The 16,052-nt window shown below is 51.7% G+C and overlaps 8 protein-coding genes across 8 annotated transcripts; 4 read left to right on the forward strand and 4 right to left on the reverse strand.

Annotated features, from left to right (window-relative positions):
* Positions 1–1,029: 1,029 nt before the first annotated feature.
* PtrM4_002090 (UhpC, Sugar phosphate permease) lies at positions 1,030–2,676 on the reverse strand (the record flags this gene model as incomplete). Its single annotated transcript, XM_001941798.2, has 3 exons — positions 1,030–1,358; positions 1,422–2,168; positions 2,214–2,676. 3 exons carry the CDS (start codon positions 2,674–2,676, stop codon positions 1,030–1,032), a joined length of 1,539 nt encoding a protein of 512 aa, XP_001941833.2.
* Positions 2,677–4,264: 1,588 nt separating this feature from the next.
* On the reverse strand, positions 4,265–5,310 carry PtrM4_002100 (DapA, Dihydrodipicolinate synthase-N-acetylneuraminate lyase; the record flags this gene model as incomplete). Its single annotated transcript, XM_001941799.1, has 2 exons — positions 4,265–4,808; positions 4,865–5,310. The coding sequence occupies 2 exons, from the start codon at positions 5,308–5,310 to the stop codon at positions 4,265–4,267; spliced, it is 990 nt and encodes a 329-aa protein (XP_001941834.1).
* A 408-nt stretch (positions 5,311–5,718) lies between these two features.
* PtrM4_002110 (L-alanine-DL-glutamate epimerase and related enzyme enolase superfamily) lies at positions 5,719–7,198 on the forward strand (the record flags this gene model as incomplete). Its single annotated transcript, XM_001941800.2, has 3 exons — positions 5,719–5,894; positions 6,067–6,288; positions 6,451–7,198. The coding sequence occupies 3 exons, from the start codon at positions 5,719–5,721 to the stop codon at positions 7,196–7,198; spliced, it is 1,146 nt and encodes a 381-aa protein (XP_001941835.2).
* A 300-nt stretch (positions 7,199–7,498) lies between these two features.
* Positions 7,499–8,134, forward strand: PtrM4_002120 (galactonate dehydratase; the record flags this gene model as incomplete). The annotated part of the gene is made up of 1 exon (XM_066102626.1): positions 7,499–8,134. One exon carries the CDS (start codon positions 7,499–7,501, stop codon positions 8,132–8,134), a length of 636 nt encoding a protein of 211 aa, XP_065964828.1.
* Positions 8,135–8,602: 468 nt separating this feature from the next.
* On the forward strand, positions 8,603–9,046 carry PtrM4_002130 (uncharacterized protein; the record flags this gene model as incomplete). The annotated part of the gene is made up of 1 exon (XM_066102627.1): positions 8,603–9,046. The coding sequence occupies one exon, from the start codon at positions 8,603–8,605 to the stop codon at positions 9,044–9,046; it is 444 nt and encodes a 147-aa protein (XP_065964829.1).
* Positions 9,047–9,562: 516 nt separating this feature from the next.
* Positions 9,563–10,439, reverse strand: PtrM4_002140 (uncharacterized protein; the record flags this gene model as incomplete). The annotated part of the gene is made up of 2 exons (XM_001941801.2): positions 9,563–10,036; positions 10,098–10,439. The coding sequence occupies 2 exons, from the start codon at positions 10,437–10,439 to the stop codon at positions 9,563–9,565; spliced, it is 816 nt and encodes a 271-aa protein (XP_001941836.2).
* Positions 10,440–10,939: 500 nt separating this feature from the next.
* On the reverse strand, positions 10,940–14,266 carry PtrM4_002150 (DDHD domain containing protein; the record flags this gene model as incomplete). The annotated part of the gene is made up of 5 exons (XM_066102628.1): positions 10,940–11,080; positions 11,152–11,588; positions 11,691–11,934; positions 11,989–13,932; positions 13,991–14,266. 5 exons carry the CDS (start codon positions 14,264–14,266, stop codon positions 10,940–10,942), a joined length of 3,042 nt encoding a protein of 1,013 aa, XP_065964830.1.
* A 1,353-nt stretch (positions 14,267–15,619) lies between these two features.
* PtrM4_002160 (uncharacterized protein) lies at positions 15,620–15,976 on the forward strand (the record flags this gene model as incomplete). The annotated part of the gene is made up of 1 exon (XM_066102629.1): positions 15,620–15,976. The coding sequence occupies one exon, from the start codon at positions 15,620–15,622 to the stop codon at positions 15,974–15,976; it is 357 nt and encodes a 118-aa protein (XP_065964831.1).
* Between the last annotated feature and the right edge of the window lie 76 nt (positions 15,977–16,052).

Genomic DNA, 16,052 nt, shown 5'->3' on the forward strand with positions numbered 1-16,052 from the left:
ATCGGTCATACGAGCGTGGCGGAGCAGTGGAAGACCAAACTGTGATGGCTACGAGCCATGTCGACCAACAATTATGAGGCGAGGATCCAGGACTCCGTTCGACGAGGCATTCATCGTTGCCCTTACGAATATATACTCTACAATCACCTTTACATACTATATATACACATTCATTGCGCCCTCCGATTTTCACGATTCCAGGGACGACATAGTATGTTTCCGCGGCCCATGGGATCGTTTTGATATCATAGTTATCCTCACAGAAAACCATCTGCAAAAGGAAGATCTGTCCGACTTTGTGGACGCTCTAGCGGCGAGTCGTATAGTACAGTGCGTCAAGACGCTTCATGGACCTATGTGATGTTGACTGGTATGGAGACGAAAATCCCACGCAGCTCAAACACAGCTCCACCAAATCAACAATGTCGGTTCCACGATCTCTCGAAAACAGTCATCTGAGAATCAAATATCATACGTGATAATGGGCGAGGCGTTTGGTGGACTCTGCGATCTCGACGGCATTACGGAGAGACCGGTTAGGGGTTTGGAGTTGGAGGCAAAGTGATTAGAAATGCTCCGATGAAGAGATTTGATGGGTGGGCTTGGGAAACTGTGTTGGAGAAAGTTGAAGCAAAGATACAGAAAAGTCGCCCGATGGACAGGGTGAGAAAAGTATTGGATGAAAGACTTGAAGAAAGGGCTAGAGTGAACATATACTATAAGCTCGTCTCAGAAGACCGAATGTACCAGCCTTTTCCAGCCACTATCGCTTACTATTGAATACACAATTATACGCCTCAACTAAATTCCGCTTTCTTTTCCATTTCTCATCTCCATTGGCCTTCTCGTTTACCTTCGCGATATGATCTACTATTGCAACAATCGAGTCTAGCAGTTACCATCATAATGATCAGAAATTACGACGTTACAAGAAACCGAACTTCACAGAACACCTCAAAGACTTGCAAATAATCCAGTTCCTCATTTCAAATTTCGCTGAATCATGAATCATCCCAGTTTACTCGCTCCTCAAAGCGTATATCTAAACCCCTCCAACCCCTCAATAACCTTACCGCCCCGATCCGCCCTCTTATTCGCTTGCCAAAACTTCAAATTCAACAACAGCGTAACGACAATAATCAGCCCTGCGGAAACCATGCACGCTACAATACCTAGCTTGTAGTGTGGTGCATCCTGCGTCCTGAACACTGTTCCACCAATGATACCACCAATACCTCCGGCGCCAACAAGCGACGCACTGCAAAAGGCACGCTTCCATTGGCCACGGATGTTATTAGCCTGCCAGGTAAGAACGCAGGGAACGGTTGCGTTTGCGGCTGCGGTGGCGAGGAAGACACCTGGGAAACTGAGTTAGCCATTGTAAAAGAATGGGATGATGTTGAAGCTGGGGTGGGCCCTACCAAAATACCTGACGCCAACGTTGCTTGAGAATCCAATCAGTGGTAGACCAATAAGAGCGAGTATGCCGTTGATGATGATCCAGGGTGAGCGGATGTGGTACTTGTCACCGGCCCATGCGAAAGCAATCATGACAAATGCAGCGAAGACGTAAGGAGGAGCAATGAGACAGTTGGCAGCAGCAGCATTAAATCCCATGCCATCTTTCAGGATAATGGGAAGAAAGTATGCGATGGCGTAAGTCATGGTCGATGAGCACATGAAGATGCATGCAAATCCCCAGACCTTTAGGTCCATGCCGCCGGCAAGATACTTCTTGAGTTCAAAGTCCTCGGCAACGACGTCATGTCGGTCTTCTTCAATGCGTGCAACGATGAAGTCGACTTCATCTTGCTCAAGGAACTTCTTTTGTGTCTTGCTTGGCTTGGCAGCCAGCTCGGGAAAGTCGACGATGAAGTACCATCCGATAAGAGCAATCACGATGGTGAGGACACCCTGGAGAATGAAGATATAGCGCCAGCCAGATATACCGGGCCCATAGCTGACAGGAGTATTGGGTGCCTTCTTAGTAGGTCCATAGTGGACGCCCAGCCAGTATGCTGCCTGATAGCCAAGACCACCAAGCTGAGAAAAGAGATAGCCGAGGATACCTGAGAAGGCGGAAGATAACATGCCGATGAGGAGGAAGAACGTGTTGCGCTTTTGGAGCTCGAAGCGCTTGTACCAGCAGGAGAGTAGGTATGCGCACCCTGCCCATGTTAGTAAAGATATGTAGAAGACAAGTTTAGACGTACCTGGGAAGAAACCAGCCTCGAAGATACCTAAGAGAAGACGAAGGGGAATCAAGGTGTGCCACTCCTTGACGAACCCAAAGCATATCGTTACTGACCCCCATAAGATCACGATGATAGGCAAGAACATTCTTGGACCCCATGTCCTCAGCACCACAGTCGCCGGTGGCTGGAGCGCGATATACGTGATGAAGAATACTAGTACAATCAGACTGTATCTTTCACCAGTAAGCTTCAAGTCGACGCCCATTCCCGCGACCATTGCGACGCCTGTATTGGTTCGGTCCATGAGCGAAACACAGTACATGAAGCCAAGAGTTGGGATAAGTCGAAGATCCACTCTGCGGATGATCTTCCTCTGTTGTTCGGGCGTGAACCGGTTGATGGCAGCATTGCTGGCTGAGAAATCAGATTCGGCTCGTTGAAGAGTACCGACGTTGCCCTTTTCTTCCGCGTTACTGGCCATGGCGCCTGTTAAGTAACTCCAAAGAGCTATGTCGCCCTTAGAGAGGTGGTATGTCCGAGGGTCCAGTGAAGTAGTCCAGTATAGACTGTGAGTAAAAGAGGGGAGAAGAGGGGATGACTACTCAACAAAAAGTGATGACGAGGACATCCAAGCTTAGATGCGCGATATCTGAGCTCATATACATATTTGTTAGCCTATGCTGTCCGGTCCGGGTTCCCCCCGGAGGCTCATGTCATCGATTCCGCTGTGCCCCGGACATTACAAGCTTCGAATCATCGTGCCTGACGCGGCAAGGTTTTTTTTCAAGTACACTTACGCACTAGGCTTATCGGGTCTACATCTAAAAGAAACCCCTGACCCATAGCTTCGGAGAAGACTTATGACCGTGATTAGCAAACGTCCTGTCAATAAGACCGAGAAGCATAGCATGTGGGGTATTGCCATCTGGGCACGGCAGTATGTCGGTAGTTTGCCCAATGTAGCATCAGACCGAACTGTATGCGTTTCCAAAGTTAGCTGAGTGTATACCCTTCATACACACAAACCACGATAGTAGAGCTTTGGAGTTGAATGTGATAGAGATGAAGGTATACATGAGTGATGTCGATGCTCACTAGCAGGCAACGCAGTATTGTTGACAATAATACAAGTAAGCAGTTAAGGCGCTGTCCTAGCACCTCACACTCAGTATATAGTTTCCAGTATTTACCAAGTGAATCCGCAGGCAGGTAAGCCTTCAGAATATGATAGAAACAGGATGTCGTACTGAGTCAGTGCCTGGGCGCACGCCTAGTGGTGGGTCTACCGTTACGCTCTAGTAGGTGACGCGAGCCCAGACTCCTCAAAGAAACCCAGATGCTCAAAGAAGTACCGCTATTCAATGCTGTGTGTTCAGGACGTTTTCCGTTAGAAGCTGAGTCTAGCCAGTTCGTTTTGACCATGAATTTGCTGAAGTATTCCACGCAGTATTTGAGGCTGCATCGTCGATGCGCTCATTTTCCAACAGACGGGGGAATGGTGCGATCTGTGAAGACCTGTACTAATCTATCGTGTAATTTGCAGCGGTTAGAGAAAGACATGTAAGCCAAAGGCTTCATGATACGGTCTACAATTGCTCCGATAGCGTGTGGAAGTAAGCCTCGTGCGGCATGTTCCGCTTATACCAACCGCATGCCGGCGCTTGTGCAGCCCTGAATTAGCACACAGGAGTTTGCATGCTCCGAAGTCCGCAGTGTACTAGGTAGGGTAACAAGGCGGGGTCAACGGCCAATACATCTCGGTGGTATAGCTCAAGGCGATGCATGGATGTTTGCTCGTGACCTTCCAGCACCACAACACTACTCAAGCAGTAATAGATGGCGACTCCGTAACCTTGAAAGAGGCATGTGCGAGAAAAGATAGTTGCAGGGGGATGTGGATGCTGTTGAGATGGAAGGGCCGTTGAGGTCGATCGCCAAGATCTAACATCAGCAGGAGTTTGCCGCCCGACTCATCTGCGCTAATTATGGCTGAGTCACGTGATTAACTCTACTTACATATGTAGTATGCATGTAGGATCTGAACGGCGTTCTAACCCAGATCTCATTATCTATTTGTAGTCCTTTTCACTCAACGAATCCTCCATCTTCTGTATTCTCTCCCAAGTCTCACTCCACTTCTCCCATTCGCCCTCCGGCAGCTTTCCCTTGATCGGCAATCTCCCACCCTCCATCGTCCCAAAGCCCGTGACCCTCTTCACCGCCTCCTTGATGCCAACAATCCCGTACTTTCCAATAAATTCCTCTGTCGTACTAACAGTATACTGTAATTCCTTCATTCTCTTCAGGTTCTCGTCGCTGATGGGCCGCGTCTCCGCAAGCTTCATCAATGAGCACACAGTCTTGGGATATATGGCTGCGAGGCCGTCGATGACGCCTGCTGCGTCGAAGATGACAATGGGGCCGAGCTGTTGGCCGAGACCGGAGTAAACGCGGAATTTGGTGGGGTCGATCTTGGGGTCGAGTGAGACTTGGTTGTGCCATGAGACGACGGCATGCGACATCTTGCAACCGACGATATTGGGGTGTTGGGCGAGGATGCGGTAAGTTTCGGGCGTTACCATGACGCCGTTTGTTACGCCGGGGTAGTTGTAGCTATCGCATTGTCAGCACCATAACTATCTATCGAGAGCAGTGGTGATAAGACGAACATCAGTATTGGTAGCGGGCTCTTGTCCGCGACAACGGTATACCACTCCCTAATCCCCTCCTGACTCGCCGCCGCCCCGAAATACCCCGGCGCAAGCACCAGTCCCCATTGCGCACCTGCTTTCTTGAAGTCCTCAAGCCATTCCAATGTCTCGTCCACGCTGTTGATCAGGGTCCCTGCCATGATCGGGTAGTCTTTGAAGCCTGCTTCATCTAGTCCTTTGCGCACACCAGAGACGAGATCGATTCGCTCTTGTCGCGACATGTGAATTGCTTCGCCCGTTGAGCCGAGCAAGACAAGACCGCGCACGCCATTCTTAGCCAGAAAAACAGAGTGTTCGACTTGTGTTTGGACGTCGACGGCGGCTTGAAGGGAGCTTGAAGAGGATTGTGGTTTGAAGAACGTGGGTACGGGGACGAAAACGCCGGTTGGGGGTGAGGACGTCATAGCTAAAAAGTGCGACGCGATTGATTGATATGCTAATGTTGAGCTGTGTCGACCACCAAATTTGTTACAAACTGAATTTCTCAAGCGTTGGGGAAATCGTGAGTTTTATTGCCCGTGCCAGTCGTCATGCACTCGGGGCATGATGTTCCAGTTCCCGAGGCTCTACTGCCCCGCGATGGACCTAATTACCCCGCGCTGTGACGTTCGGGTTACCGCGAAGGGGACACGGAAGCGGCAGCATGACGATTGGGCAAGAAGAGGCGCGATTTCTGTGTTTAGACATGAAAATGTGGATACTATTGACATTGCCGCAACTTTGATCAAGACAGTTTCCTGTCTGACTTGCAAACCCGAAGACGACAGGCCTAGAAAGAGATATTCAAAGGAACTATAACCGGGGAATCTACTATGGGCAAAATAGCAACAATTGAGTACTTTCGAGTACCACCGCGGTGGCTTTTTGTTAAAATCACCGATGTTGATGGGAACTACGGATGGGGTGAAGCCTCACTAGAAGGCCACACGCAAGCAGTCGAAGGATGTCTAGATGCATGGGCAGAGCGATACGTAGGGCTGGAAGCAGAGTAAGAACATGCAACCCTTTCTACATGATTTTCACGACCAATGTCTCTCATGTCCAGCTTTTACAAGTCCAAATCAAGAAAGTGCCTACATACACAACCCCAGTCACAATCCCGACTAAAATAATCGCGCTCAAAGTACTGTCTCATAAATAACACTAACAACCACACACAGTGAAATTGAGCACATATGGCAACTAAGCTGGCGCACAAGCTTCTACCGCGGCGGCCCCGTCTTCATGAGCGCCCTATCCGGCATCGACGTTGCCCTCTGGGACCTCAAAGCGCGCAAACTAAACGTACCCATCTACCAGCTGCTCGGCGGAAAGGTCCGCGACAAACTAAAGGTCTACGCCTGGATCGGCGGCGACAAACCAGACGACGTAAAAGAGCAGGCGTGAGTGACATCCTAATCTCATGTCGTTTTCTTTCCCGATCATGCTTCACGAGAAAGTCTCTGTGCAAGGATACTTCAAATAGACTCTCTTTCTCATCTACACATCACCTTACCACACAACCAAACCCCCAAACCTCCCATATCCCAACTAAAACCACCCAGCCTCGCCCGCAAAACCCAAGGCTTTACCGCCGTAAAAATGAACGCAACCCCCGACATCGCCTGGCTGGACTCCCCCTCCGCCCTGACCTCCGCGGCAACACGTCTCGCGACCGTAAAGTCCCTCTCCATGGACGCAGGCGTAGATTTCCACGGCCGCGTCCACCGCCCCATGGCCAAACAACTCGCTACCCTCCTCGCACCCCACCACCCCCTCTTCATCGAAGAGCCCCTCCTCTCCGAGCACATCGGAGCCATCACCGCGCTCCACGCTCAAACATCCATCCCCATCGCGCTAGGCGAACGCCTGCATTCCCGGTGGGACGTACGCCCCTTCCTTGAAGCAGGGTGTGTGGATATTTTGCAGCCGGATGTGTGTCATGTAGGCGGAATATCCGAACTCAAGCGTATAGCGGCCATGGCGGAGACGTATGATGTGGCGATTGCGCCGCATTGTCCGCTGGGGCCAGTTGCATTGGCGGCGTGTGTACAGGTGGATTGTACGTTGAGTAATTTTTCTATCCAGGAGATGAGTCTGGGGATTCATTATAATGAGGGGAGTAGGGAAATTACAGATTATGTGAGAAACCCAGAGGTTTGGGATGTGAAGGAGGGGTATATTGAGTTGCTCAAAGGGCCAGGGTTGGGAATTGAGGTCGATGAGGAGGTCGTTAGGAGGGAGAGTGTAGGGGCCAAGGCGTGGGTTAGTCCTGGGTTTATTGGGCCTGGGGGTGAGGTCAGGGAGTGGTAGGGGGTGTCTTGCGTGGGCAGAGGAGAGGTGATGATGGGCCCTGGATGTATACATGATACTATTCTATGAGGTTTGTAAAGGCGCTCACGTATCGTATGTCTCCCGGCTGTCTCATTGTCACATGTCTTGGCAGATCTCAAGTGGTGAAGGAGACGACAAGTGCCAAGATACTCACGCTCACCACCCGCATTCACCCCCATTGTAGTCTCCACATTCACCATCACATATTGTCTCATATCACAATAGTCATAAAGCTATTGTGAGTCCTGCCGCTAGTTAGCCAGTCTCTCCAAATAAACCATGCCCACCGCTCCCTTCCCTCTCTTTTCTCTTCAACCCCAGACCATTTTCAAATACCATACCAAACCAAACCACAACTTCTTTGTCAAAATGGCCTTCCTCTTCTTCGGCGCCGTCTTTGTCCTTCTGGGATGGCTCGCTTGCGAGTACGACCTCTTCGCCACGGTCCCTGCGGCTGGTCCGCATACCACCACAACAACATCGTCGTCGTCGCCAGCCCCGGCTGGTCCGGTGGCACAGCTTCCTCGTCGTGAGCGTCGGGCTCACGCCCGCGCTCTTTCTCGGTCTCGGGCACCTCCTCCTGTCCCAGAGTGGGCTCGCCCTGGCTCCTTCCTCTCCCCGCCCCGCCAGCTCTTCCGCCACATCCCTGCCGGGAGGCACGACACCCTCCTGGACGCCGAGCAGACCGAGGCCTTCGGGCAGATGAAGAGGGTTTTGGACCCCATCTTGGGGTGGAAGTGGGTTGCTGTGAGGGGCGCCTGCTTCTGCTCCTGTGTCCTCGCCCGTTCCTGCCGTTTCCTCGCCTCCCTCGGTTTCCTCTCCGCCCCCGGTTCCCTCTCAGCCCCCGGTTCCTTCTCCTCCCGCTCCGGTCCCTGCGCCTGTGGTTGTCTCGTCGCCTGGCCCTTCGGTCTTTGACCTCTTGGCTGGCATTCCATCAGTCCCAGAGGGACTCACGCACATCTTCCCGGTGGAGGCTCCAACACCACTGCCACAGCTTCCTTCTGTGTTGTCGCTGGCGACTCCCATTAGTGTCCCAAGCTCCCTGGCGGTGGTGCTGCCCTCGTTCTCGCCTTTGATCCCGGTCCTTCTTGCGGCTGAGGCTGCTGGTCAGCCTCAGTCTGACAACATATCTGGATTCGCCGCGCCTCCTCCCCCCTCCCCCTCCCTCCACTTCCTTCTCGGTTGGTGACGGTTCCTGTCTTGGCGCTGGCGCTGGGTTTGGTCCGCCTCCTTCCTTTGGAGGTGGTTTCGCTGTGCCTGTCCCCCCCTCTTTCCTCCGGCGGCGGCTTTGGCTTTGGGGCCATCAACTTCTCCGTCCCCTCCTCCTCCTCCTCGACACCAGCCTCTCGCCGCGACAAGGGCGTCAAGGGCGGCAAGAAGGGCATGAAGCCTCGTGTCGTGAATGACACAAAGGTGGATACCTTCTCCGGCCCCATCGTCCCTCTGAGCGAAGAGGCGAGCTTTAAACGCTCCCTCAAGCTCCACCCCATCAAGACCATCGGGCTGGTCAACAACGCCCACATCATATCCGCCCGATACCAAGATATCAGCATGGACGGGCTTGCCGACATCACCGGCTACCTTCCCGGTTCGACCCTTGCTGCTTTCGAGCAGAACCTTCTCCTCAAGGAGAATGGTCTCCGACTCTTCGCGCTCCTCATCCGTTGGCAAGTGGATACCGGTCTGCCACAGCCTGCTGGCGGGTCTGCGGCCCTGAACCAACTCATCGACGTGCTGGCACGTCTCGATGGGTTGGTGACCGGTTATGTTGCTGCCAACGGACGGGGGGAGTTCGAGCGTGGGCGCGATCGTGGCAGTTCCTGGTGAAGCACCTTTGTGGGAAACGGGGTGAGAAACTGCAGCAGCAGTTGGATCCTTCTGTCTTCGGGCAGTTGGAAGATCTGTGGGGAGGAACCAAGCCCATTGGGCAAGGTTCCGTCCTTCGACCAAGGGTCGTGATCTGCTGGAGTAGGGTGACGGTGTTTGTGCAGTTTTTTTGTTTGCAAAAGACCATTTGGTCTTCAATCCTGTATGCTCGTTGTCGGCTTGTCTGACAATGGGTCCTGCACTACACAATCAGTGGTTAGTGTGAAAAGTCGAGAATGGTATCCTTTTACCTTCTCATCCTACATTCACTTTGGTCTATCTTGACGTGACATGCCCCGAATCACCCACATATATGTGACTGCAGTCCTTGTCAGCAGCTTCATGTTCGCATTTCACTATGTACCTGTCTTACTGAAACCCATCAGGTCACCTTAATGCTTGCTTGAACTTGAACTAAAACATCAGCGACTACCTCCAGATCGAAATTCCGTCCTGCAGTTAACCAATGTCTTCACCCTAAAATATACCGAAATGCTTGAACCGCATCGGCGCAGGTGACTCCCCCAACAGCCCAGACGAATGCGTAGGTGGTGGTGCCAAGTTGTTCGGTCGAAGTCCGCCCGGCAGGCACGGCGTAGGCGGAATGATGATATCAATATCAGGCCTAGCGGGAGAACCATCCGGAGTGGTGGTAGATTGCGCAGGCTCCTGGACATCACTCCTACCCTCAAACCCACTTTTTCCAAAGTCCACACTAATCTCTTTGTCCTCTCCTTCTTCTTCGAACAACGATGTCACTGAATCCAGGTAGTCATCCTTGTAGCTTGCGACGCTATCCCCAATGGACTCGTCATACACTGTGCAGGACCAAAGCCACCTCTGCCACGGCCAGACGAAGCCCTCATCATCCCAGGGCCAAGTGTGAGTTTCGTCATACTCTATTAGCGCAAAAGCTGCGAAAACGATGGCGCATATGCATAGGAAACCGGTCTACAATATTAGGTGATTAGTATGATGTTCGCGATTTAAAAATCTTCGGGGAGGTACTTACGATAGCTACAGATATCTCGTCGGGTCTAGGGAGAAAGCCTGGCTGTTCGTACTCTGCGATTAGAAGCAGTCCAACAACGAAGGGGACGATGTAGATGTAGATGGATGCCTTGATAGAGTGGAAGATCTTCTCGTAGTCTTGACGGCCGGGCGCGGGAATGAAACAGTCCATGACGGGTGTGATGATGCACTGGACGGGGCGCAGAAGTGCACCGGCATAAGTTGCGTCATTCTTGTGGTTCTTCGAAGGTTTTGCGGGTGCGGGGGCAAGAACGAGAGCGGTATTGGAGCTGGACGCGGTGTCGTTGGTACGAGAAGTGGCGCGCTCGGTTGCGACTTCCATGTCTGCGGCGGTGGTGTTGTGGAATCGTAGGAATGAACACCTCAGAGTGGAAGTAGAATGGCGTTTGTTATATGGTGTGAAGCGCAGTGCCTGCGGGGAGAGCGTGAGCATGTGAGAGGGTCCGCACTGAAAGCTTGCACAGTGAAATGGCGAAAACATGGAAATGCGTACTAGCGCAACCGCGAGCAAACGCGCAGTCGCATGTCTCAACCATGTGCTTTGTTCTAGGCAAATTCAACACCTAGAATGTTTTGAAAAGAAAAGATCCAAAAGGTTTACTCTCAAGTACACGCTCAGATGTAAGAAGAGCTCGGCTCATTGCATCTAGGAACCAGAGTGAGGATAAAGAAAATATACTTGACTAATGGGGAAAACCTCGATGACAAGACAGAACTTCGCTGTCTTTGTCTCTCGGAGCCTGTCAGCCTCCAGGGAATATTAAAATCTAATTATAGGGTATACCACCAATCTACACTCTGATTCGCTAACGCCAAGCACCATTACTCCTTAGCCTTGAACTCCTTGGGTTTGAAAACACGATGTCTAGCCAAAAGTTGCGAAATCATGAAATGTGACACGTCTTCGTCAGCCCAGTACGTCAGGTGACTTGCGATACTAGCGAGTAGCGAGATGTCGAAAGCCTGGAGTGGTAGAAGTCAGTCAAGGTGCTCACTAGATGCGCAAACATGTGTGAGAAGGATGAGACACATACGCCTTCTTGTATACTGTAGTCCACGCGCCCGTTTGCGTTCAGACTGCGTACTTTCTGCTCCTCCTTCTTGAGCTTGCGGCTTCGCTCTTCTAGCTCTTGCCACTCAAGGTCTTTTTCTAAATCTCGATCACCGTCCTCGCTTTTCTGGCTCTTTCTCCGGTTTTGGAAGCCAGCAAACAGAGTCTCGATGTCTGATTCAATGAGCGTTGGAGGATGCTCGCCGTCTTCACCTTCGGCAATCGTTTCTTGCCCGAGTCGCCGACGTCGTTCTTCGCTGATGAATGCGCTTGTAGGTTCGTTGAGGCCTGGAACTAGGTTCATGTTGCTTGAAGCGGGGCCGGCGGTGAGCGGGCGAGAGGATCGTTGCCCTTGTGCGGCTCCGGTCATCTCGGTTCCGGAAATGCCCAGACTACGGTTGAGCAGTCCACTCGCGATTCCTATCATATCCAGATTAGCGAGATCACGAGATGTTTCTCATGTAACACGATTTAAATGGGTGGCGTGCTGAAAAGGTTGCATAAGAGGCAGAGCAAACGTACCTGAGCCGAGAGATGTCCAGAAATCAGTCACACCCTGACCAACTCGCTGGCCGATGCCGGTGAAGCCTTGCGAGGCGGGTGCTCCAAATATACCTCTCTTCGTATAGGGAAGAGGCTGAGGCTTGAGGGTGGACATGGCAGGTGATATCAAGGGCTCGATACGGTAGCTGATTGGATCAGTGGGGTGGAAGATGTTGAAAATCTGCTTGCAGAGTGGTGACGAGGTCGTAATGTCGAACGCATGCTTGGGAAACGAGTCAGTAGGGGTACAACAGATCATAACATGAGGATTTCTTACTTCATCTCCACCTTGAGAAAAGGGATCATCAATCGAGGTTCCGGGCGTCTTGGGAGGTACAAAGGTTGAGGTAGGAACAGACGGTCTCGCAACAATGGTACGACCCTTTAGCATCTGGAAGAGACCGATGGGTGAGCCTAGCGCATAGAAATCCTCAACTTCAAAGTCAAGTTTTAAGCCTTCTTCGGTAGATCTACGTTGCTTGGCCGATTGTGCACTTGGTCTGGCCTTGGCGTCTCTCTGAATACACAGTATATCGAACATGATTGCGGATCCAAGTGAATGTCCGACGAGGCTGACCTTGCCTTTGAAGGATGGGTTGCGCTCCTTGAACAAGCGATATGTGCGGTTCAGTTCATTTACAACGATACGCGAAATATGGCCCTTGTAAGCCGGGCTTTGATACAGCAAGATGTCTAGAGCAAGGTCGGTGAGAAAGTTGCGCACAGCGGGGACACCATCGACAGTGATGTCTTCCAGATCGGGATACGTCTCGTCTTCATGGTCGAGGTCGCCTAAATCGTGCTCTTTGCGATTATGCTTCAAGCTTTGCTTTGGAAAGTCCAGCAAGTGCCGCCAGATGATAGGGATGCACTGTATGCGGTTGTTCTTCGACTCCGACTCAACCTCGGCGTTAAGAGCTTGTAGATCGGGCGAAGCTGCATATACAGACTTGAGAGACTTGCGTAGGGTGTTCACATCGTGAATGAAGTTGATAGACTCCATTCGCATACCGAGGCGCTGTCCAATGCCATGTGTGACTAGAAGTAAGTGCTCAATCTCACGACCTTGGTCACTATCGCTCTGTGTCTTGTAGTCTTCGCGCATCTCCTTTTCCTCGCGTTTTCGCATCTCTTCTTGTTGCTGTTGCTCATACTCTGGTTTCGAACTTGTCATGAGAGAAGATACCTGCCTCTCTAGGTTGCGTCTGCGCGTCTGGGACGGTGACAAGCTCCGCTCATTGTCTGAAGTTTCACCGTCAGTGTTGGCTTCGGAATCAGATTGTCTGCCATTGTCTGAACCATAAGCCAAGGCTGGAGTCGCAGGTCGGTCTGCCTGTTTCGCGTTCTGGGCACCCTTGGCCGGGGTGGCTTGCTTCTTCTTGTCTTTGGGGTCTGTATAGCCGCGTATGTACTTGTATCCGGCATAGTGGGCACCTCCTGCAAAACGCTGGTATAGAGTGCTTCCCATGCGCGACCACATGTCATCGGTCAGCATCCATGCTGTTGTCTCATCTTGATATGTCACGGTGGAGTTCATGTGAGCGCCGAAAAGTCGATATGTTCGGGGTAGGTCAGCGGGAGCGCTAGTATTCGAGGGCGAGTCGGCATTCTTTGCATCGGCCGCCTCTTTGGCTGCCTCATTCGCCGCCTCATTTCGTAGACTGCCATATGAGGATTTGGGTGTAACTGGGTTGGATGTCGAGTCGCGATTCAGACGAGCCAGCTCCTTACGGTGGTCGTCGGCAAGACTCGGCCCCACGGACAACGGACGGGCACGCGGCTGCGAAACTGAACGCTTCTCCTCCGGCTTGCCAAACTTCCAGGGCTTGAGCTTTAGAAAGCCTTCCTCCAGTTGCATGGCCAGACCCTCATCCACAGCCTCTCCGTCTGGTGTGAACCATGTGCCCCGCTTCACATCGTATACAGGGCCTAGCCAGTATGATGGTGCCAGCTCGCGTGTCTCAATCTCGACGTCGAATAGGTAGTCTTCGTTGACGGGGACTTTGGTTGTCTTGGGCGGGAATGAGTTTGCCTGTGTGGGCGTCATGGGGCTAGCGATTCCCTTCCTCAGCTCGTCAGCGTCAGCTTCGTCGGCCGTCTTCTGGAAGGCTGTCTCGATTGCGCGCGAGTCACTGGCGCTGAAGGGAATCCATTTCTTCGGTTTGGGCAGGGCTGCATCGGGCGCCATGGCATGTTTCGAGAGCGGCTTCCTCTTGGGTGTCTGCAGACGTCGTCACTACTTGTGCATGGCTTGGTACGTCTGCATTGCTTCTACTTACGTCTATAGCATGGAACCACCGCACCTCGAGCGGAGGGCAGTCTGGGGGATACCGCTTGAGACTCAGTCTGTACCTGCGATCAATGACATGGTCTCCTCCCTGTTGGGATGCGAGAACGGCGGCTGTCCGCTCTTTCTCTTTTTCCTGCTCCGCCCGCTTCGCCTTTTCTGCGCTTCCATCCATCTTGGGCGTTGACGGGGGTTTTGGTGTAGTAGCGCGCGAAGTCCATGGCGAAAGATTTGAGAGAAAGCCTTGTTTGTTGTCTGGGCCTGACATCCTGTCAACAGGCGGATCGCCGTCGCCCGGTCGCAGCTTACTGAGCCACGACTTTGCACGGTATCGGGAAGCTAGAAATGGGTTTGTGAGCTTCCTGCACGGTTGGCGGGGAAGCACGTGAGGAGGAACGCGTCGACAAGACGTGTTTGCGGTTTACGTAGATGCTAAGTGGAAGAAATCGACTAAAATGAAAGAGGTAGTCAGGTCAGATCATAGCAGGTGTCAAAAACATTCAAACTCCCGTGCTCGACTTGCATGTGCTTCTTACATCACCGAGCACCCCCTGTCACTTCCGCGCGGGGCAAGCCGCTGATGTTGGAAAAGGCCCGATAGACTATCATGCACCCTTTGCCGCCTGCACACGCTACCGCACCACTGCCATTCTCACCCACCTCACAACCCCAACTACTCATCAGCCTTTTAGCTACCGCAAGCAAACTTTGCCAGGTCCGCTTTGTGAGGTGCGAGTGTGTCCTTGTATCCGCCTGGTACCTCGTATCCGTCATCCCCGACACCGCAACCCTCAGCGCCATGGCATCATCCACTCCACATCAAAACCAGCAAACTCCAAAGCCAAAACGGATCAAAGTGAATAAACACGTCAGATAAGGCAAATTCAGCATCTGGGCAGAACCCAGGCGTCAACTATAAGCACTCGACAAGGCCCTTTCCGACATACAGCCAGGACATTACAATGAAGACGACATTGCAAATATCACAGAGGCATGCAAGTCGTATCATAATGGCAAAACATATGTAGACCACTCAGACAAGTTACACCACATGTTCTCTGGAGTTCCGCAGCCGACGTTCATTCCCAACGTTTGTGCTGAAGCATTCAAGGATATGCTCGCGGGCAGATGCCATTTGAACATGTTCAGTTTCGACGACGACGGCGACGATTACGGCGAGACTTACGTAGTTTCCACAATACGAGGCTACCTGGCAAGACTCGATCGTGCATGCCAGACTGATCTAAATGGCAAATTAGCTAGATTTGAGGGCCAAAGTATGTTTTTACATCTAATAGTAATCTTCTGCTGCTTTGCTAATTAAAATCATTTAAACCATTTCCGTTTCTTCGACTTCCCGCCGAGCTCCGCTTACATATATACTCCTACATAATGCCCCATGACGTCCGGTATACACCGCCTATACATTACGATTTCGAAAGGGACGAAGCCATATACGAATCCAACTATGCTATCATGCTAGCCAACAAGCAGATAGATATATGATGAAGCGAGAAAGTGTTTTTACGGGGATCGAAATCTAACCACCTGTGCATACGTTCATAAAGTGGATAATACACTACTAGGACTTGACCACTGTTTGTATGACATGTTAAATAACATGAACTCGGGAACCCTAAAGCTATTCAAACATACTACTGTTAGGATCGAGGAGGTCATGGGGGTCAGAAAGCGTAGTTCAGTCGGCGAACCTATCACCAACCCGGTAGAACATGTCTTGGGCAAGCTAACTGGAGTCGAGCGGATTTTCATCGATTTCGTTGAGAAGGATTGCTTGCATCGAGAAACTCTCCCGCAACACTATCAGGACGGGTATGTGGACGAAACAAAGAGATGGCTCATTGACAACGTACCGGCGTCGGTACGTATAGAGTGGGATCGGCCACTTGCTTCGAAGTTTTTTGGTGGCGATGATGCAGAACAGCGTTTGTGGCAGGCTATACAACAGAGGTTGTAGTACTACCTAGATGATATAAGATACCTGAAGTATAGGTAAGTACCTAATAGTCGTGTCTGGCGACTACGGTTGCCTT

This window comes from Pyrenophora tritici-repentis, chromosome 1, assembly GCF_003171515.1.
Source record: "Pyrenophora tritici-repentis strain M4 chromosome 1, whole genome shotgun sequence".
In the NCBI taxonomy this organism is placed as follows: Eukaryota; Fungi; Ascomycota; class Dothideomycetes; order Pleosporales; family Pleosporaceae; genus Pyrenophora; species Pyrenophora tritici-repentis.